Source organism: Telmatherina bonti (genome assembly GCF_933228915.1).
Source record: "Telmatherina bonti genome assembly, chromosome: 1".
In the NCBI taxonomy this organism is placed as follows: domain Eukaryota; kingdom Metazoa; phylum Chordata; class Actinopteri; order Atheriniformes; family Telmatherinidae; genus Telmatherina; species Telmatherina bonti.
Window position 1 is genome coordinate 36,760,528 of NC_136619.1, and position 4,605 is coordinate 36,765,132.

At 41.3% G+C, this 4,605-nt stretch overlaps 1 protein-coding gene across 1 annotated transcript; it reads right to left on the reverse strand.

Annotated features, from left to right (window-relative positions):
- Positions 1-453: 453 nt before the first annotated feature.
- Positions 454-2,349, reverse strand: lrrc4cb (leucine rich repeat containing 4C-b; the record flags this gene model as incomplete). Its single annotated transcript, XM_079244725.1, has 1 exon — positions 454-2,349. One exon carries the CDS (start codon positions 2,347-2,349, stop codon positions 454-456), a length of 1,896 nt encoding a protein of 631 aa, XP_079100851.1.
- Between the last annotated feature and the right edge of the window lie 2,256 nt (positions 2,350-4,605).

Here is a 4,605-nt window from a genome sequence, read left to right on the forward strand (position 1 = left end):
AAATACTCCCCTCCCACATTTCTTCCTCTTTATATTAAGTATCTTTGATGTTTAGTGGACTTATCATTACTGGACGGTATGCTGACTAACTTGCAAGTGAATAAGCAATGTCTTGGTTAAAAAAATAAAAAATAAAACAAAGAATAACATTAATTTTAATCTCGGGCCAAAACCTATAGTGGCTTCACAAGCTGTATTCACATTCATATTTAATAAACCATTCTTTCCCTTTTGCAGTGTTACACAGAGAAATAAAATGAGCTAAAAAGCTATCACAAATTGTTTTTCTTCATTTAGCCACTAGACATATTTTTAATAAATAATCTTTGTTTTTGTAAAGACACTTTTTTATGTATCACCTTGTCCCTTTGCCAAATGCTGATTAAGTGCCGTGATTGGCATCAACTGTTATTTTATCCTCATGTTTTTGGTCCATTGTTGAGAAATTTAAAGTCAGATTTGTGTCTCTTGTACATTGTCTTTTGAGCAGGCTTGAATCAGTAAGGGTTCCTGTGTGACTGAGTTGTGTATGGTACTGAGCATGGGAGGATGGTGGTAAGTGCTCTTGTAGGTGTTGTAGTGGTTGTAGTGCTCCAGAGGGGGCAGCGATAGGTGTCTCTCCATAGCAGCAACACCTGCAAGCTCTTCTTCAACAGTAATAACTTCCATGGAAGAGGCGGGGCCGTCAGGGTCCTGTTGGTTATGCTGCTTCCTCATCTTGTAGAAAATAACCAGCAGAACAGCAGCCATAAGTGTAATGGCCACAAAACAGCCAATGATAATCTTGGTGGTTTTCATGACCTCATCCAGGCTATTGGGGGCCCCGTCTCCATCCGGATCCAGAACTGGTATGGTATAAGTTCGCTCTGTGGTCCTTGTTGCAACAGGAGTACCCTTTGTGGTTGAGGATGACACCCAGCCAAATGGGGGAAGTGGTGTTTGGCTATCATCCCCAGGGGTCTCAATGGTCTCCACGGTGACTGTGGTAAAATAGGTCACCCCACTGTTTTCCACAGAAGTGACATTAAGCACAGCAGAAGCTGAAATATTGCCAGCTGTGTTGCTAACCATACAGGTGTAAGTCCCAGTGTCTTGCATTGTGACGCTAGTAAAGTTCAGTGTTCCATCATTTAGTACTGACAAGCGCACCTTGTAAGCTCCATGTGTCACTAAGGAACCATTTGGTGTGAGCCAGCTGATTGAGGTCAGCGAGCTTGTACGACATTTAAGCTCAGCACCCATGCCTTCTGTCACATTCAAGTCAGTGGGTGGCTCAACAATAACGGGAACATCACACTGGAAGTAGCTGTGGTCCAGTTCTCCAATGTAGCGACCTTTAAAGACAGAGGGAGTATGGCAACGTGCACAGCAGCTGGTATTGGCAGGTACTGTTTCTTTTAGCCACCAGCTAAGCCAAAGAATATCACAATTGCAGTTCCAGGGGTTGTGATGGAGATGAACTCTTTCCAGACGATGGAGCGGTGTGAAGAGATCATGGGGTAGAAAAGTTAGGTTGTTATGAGCGAGGTTGAGCTCCACCAGAGACTGAAGATCATCAAAGGAATTTCTCTCAATGGTTTGGATCTGGGCATGCATCATCCAGAGCTTCTGAAGGTTCACTAACCCTGTAAATGAGCTAGGCTTGATAATGGTGAGCTGGTTACCTGACATTTCTAGTTCTTCAAGCCTAACCAAAGGTAAAATGTTGGGTATCTCTTTTAGGTTGCACATTCCTAGGTTCAGGTAGCGCAAGTTACTCAAGTCCTTAAAAGCTCCGTCAGAAATGTAGGAGAGACGTTTCAGCTCACCTAGATCTAGCCTTCGAAGTGAGGGAACACGGTTGAAGGCATAAGATGGTATACTTTCAATGGGGTTGTTCCGTAGCCACAGTTCCTTTAGCTTGGACAAGTACTCAAATGCTCCATTGGGGATTGTCGTAAGTCGATTATCAAAGAGCTCCAAGGTGTTGAGGCTGGCCAATCCATTGAAGGCGCCAATTTCAATGCTGCGGATGTGATTCTTACTCAGTTGCAGGATCTCCAGATGGCGTAGATGTTTGAAACTGTCCACCTTGATGACCTGAATGAGGTTATCCTGCAGGTTCAGGTAACGGGTGTTGGTAGAAATGCCATCTGGGACATCCCGTAGACCTCGACGGGTGCATATAACTTTGCTGAATTGGTTACTGCATGAGCAGACAGAAGGACAGGTCTGAGCACGAACTAGCCCAGCCACCACCAGGATTTGAAGGGCCAAAAGCAGCACAAAGAGGGGGTTGGATAATGCCCCCTTCAGCCTACGACCTCTCATTGTCTGGCGCTGGAGGGAGGAGATCATTGTGTTCAGCATTCATAGTTCATCTGGTGTTTGTGTTCTCTGTGAAAAGAAAGAGGAAAAGGGGGTGAGAAAGTTTTGTTAGCAGTGATGAATACAGTGCTGTTGTAAAAAGACAATTATAAGACTAAAAAGTCAATTTTGGAATTATGAATTCACAATGACATGAATATGAAACTTTTTCAGCCATTGCATGGAATTGATTATATAGGTTTGTGTGTGTTTGTGTGTGTGTGTGTGTGTGTGTGTGTGTGTGTGAGTGTGAGTGTTTAAATGTATTGGATTTAGTATTTGGGCTTGCAGAATTTTACACTTCTGATGAATTACAAATGATGATATATCCAAAACTAAATATTTCATTATGAAGGTCTGTGCAAATTCATTGGAAAAGTAAAATCCAAGTGCAAGCTGTCCTGAGTGGATAGTCTGATTGCCAATATTAGCAGTTTCTGGAATATAACAAGCTTTTTATTTCTTCTCTAACTCTAACTCCCTCAATTCTAAACGTTGATGATTCACACAAGAGACCAAAACTAAAGACAAAAACAAATTTGGCCTGTGCCTCCCAATGGAGCTGAACCTGTGAAATAATTTCTTATAAGCCTCTTTCTCATGGGAATCATAAGCCTAGAATTATTGAATACAGAAAAGCTTCATCATGAAGCATTGAAAAGAAATTGTGCAATCTGCTTGAGTTATGAAGTCAATAGCTTTGGTTAAGTTACGAAAGCATTCTTCTTAGTGCATGTGGAGAGACAAACAGTCCAAATATCGACGCAAAACATCATAACACAATACATTAAATAGTGCTATTATTACTATCTCGTTCACTCTGTAAACTATTCTTTAGTTCGTCTGTTGCTTATAAAATATTATCTCAAAATCATGACGGATTAGTGCTTTTTGAAAATCAGAAAAGTCTACCAGTACAGGACATTGTCTATTACTTTCACAATGGTGCTTTTTTTTAATCCATGGAAAATGGTGATGTTTATGAGTGTGAAAAAGTCTAATATTGCTGTTACATAAGTGTAAGCCACAAACAAGGCGAGTACAGTTATCCTGAATCTGATTAAATTAGAACAGATTTGTATATTTGGCCAACATGTGTAGGAATATGCCTGAGTATGCGGATGATAAAAATAGATCGAGGGCATGATACACGTACAGCGCAGCCTGTTCCTCCCACTTCCACTCTGCAGTGTTGACGTGTTGCTATCACCCCATTTTTTTCTGCCTTTAAAATGGCAACCTACAAATAAATCAATACATGCAGTATAACAAACATATATATGTGCTAAAAGCCCAAAATGTGACAGTGTTGTATCAAGCTGTGCTGTTAAGTGATTCAAACACCATTCATCAGTGCTGTTTATGTCTTTGCCAAGAGCAAGGCACTCTGGTCTATCAAAAAAAAAAAAAAAAAAAAAAAAAAAGAAAAAAACATTAACCTTGCACGCTAAGTCGTCAGATTTAAATATTCTCCCTGTCTGTTTCTGGCTCTTACAGCTGAATTTATCTGTTAATCATCTCTTTCCGTCAACCCAAACGCAAGGACAAACAAGTGTGCTATGACAGGTGTTTTCTAAACTGAAAAAATTGTTAACTGAGGTGGAAATCCTCTCCGGTGAGAATGAATGGCTGACTTAATCAGAAGAAATGAGTCTACGTCAGCTACCGTGGCAGCCTGGCTTGGTTTTGCACCAGCCAGGCTGCCACGGTAGCTGTGATGGAGCGAAGCTGCAGAGAGACAAGCCTCTGCAGGGGAATCAGATCGAATAAGGCCTCCCACTGGCTGGAGCTCATTTAGTCTGGCTGGAATTACAACAACCCCACATTGCCACCAAAGAGAGGAAAATGTCAGACATGGCAAACACACTGATTGTGATTATCTGCTGTCAATAAAACATATCAGTTTGCATTTCCACTTGAATGCTTAAACAGACAAGTGTGTGGATCTACTACTTCTAGAGTAATTCAAGCTTTGGCCACATGCCTTCTTCATAATGCATTTGCTGTGAATACACTTTAACAGCTCCTTATGCCTCATTACATAAAGAAATGGCATATATATTGCATGAGGAAAAAAAAAAAGCTTCTTCCTTTGTTGGTGCAACACGGCATGGATTAATTTCATCTATCCTTTCTCGACATGCATTCAGAGACGCTGAAGGCAATAGCTGCTTACATCTAAAATCCTGCCAGCAACATAAAAACACACCCACCCTTACTTCCCAACTACCGCACCAGCAGCCACTGGCTTTATGTCTG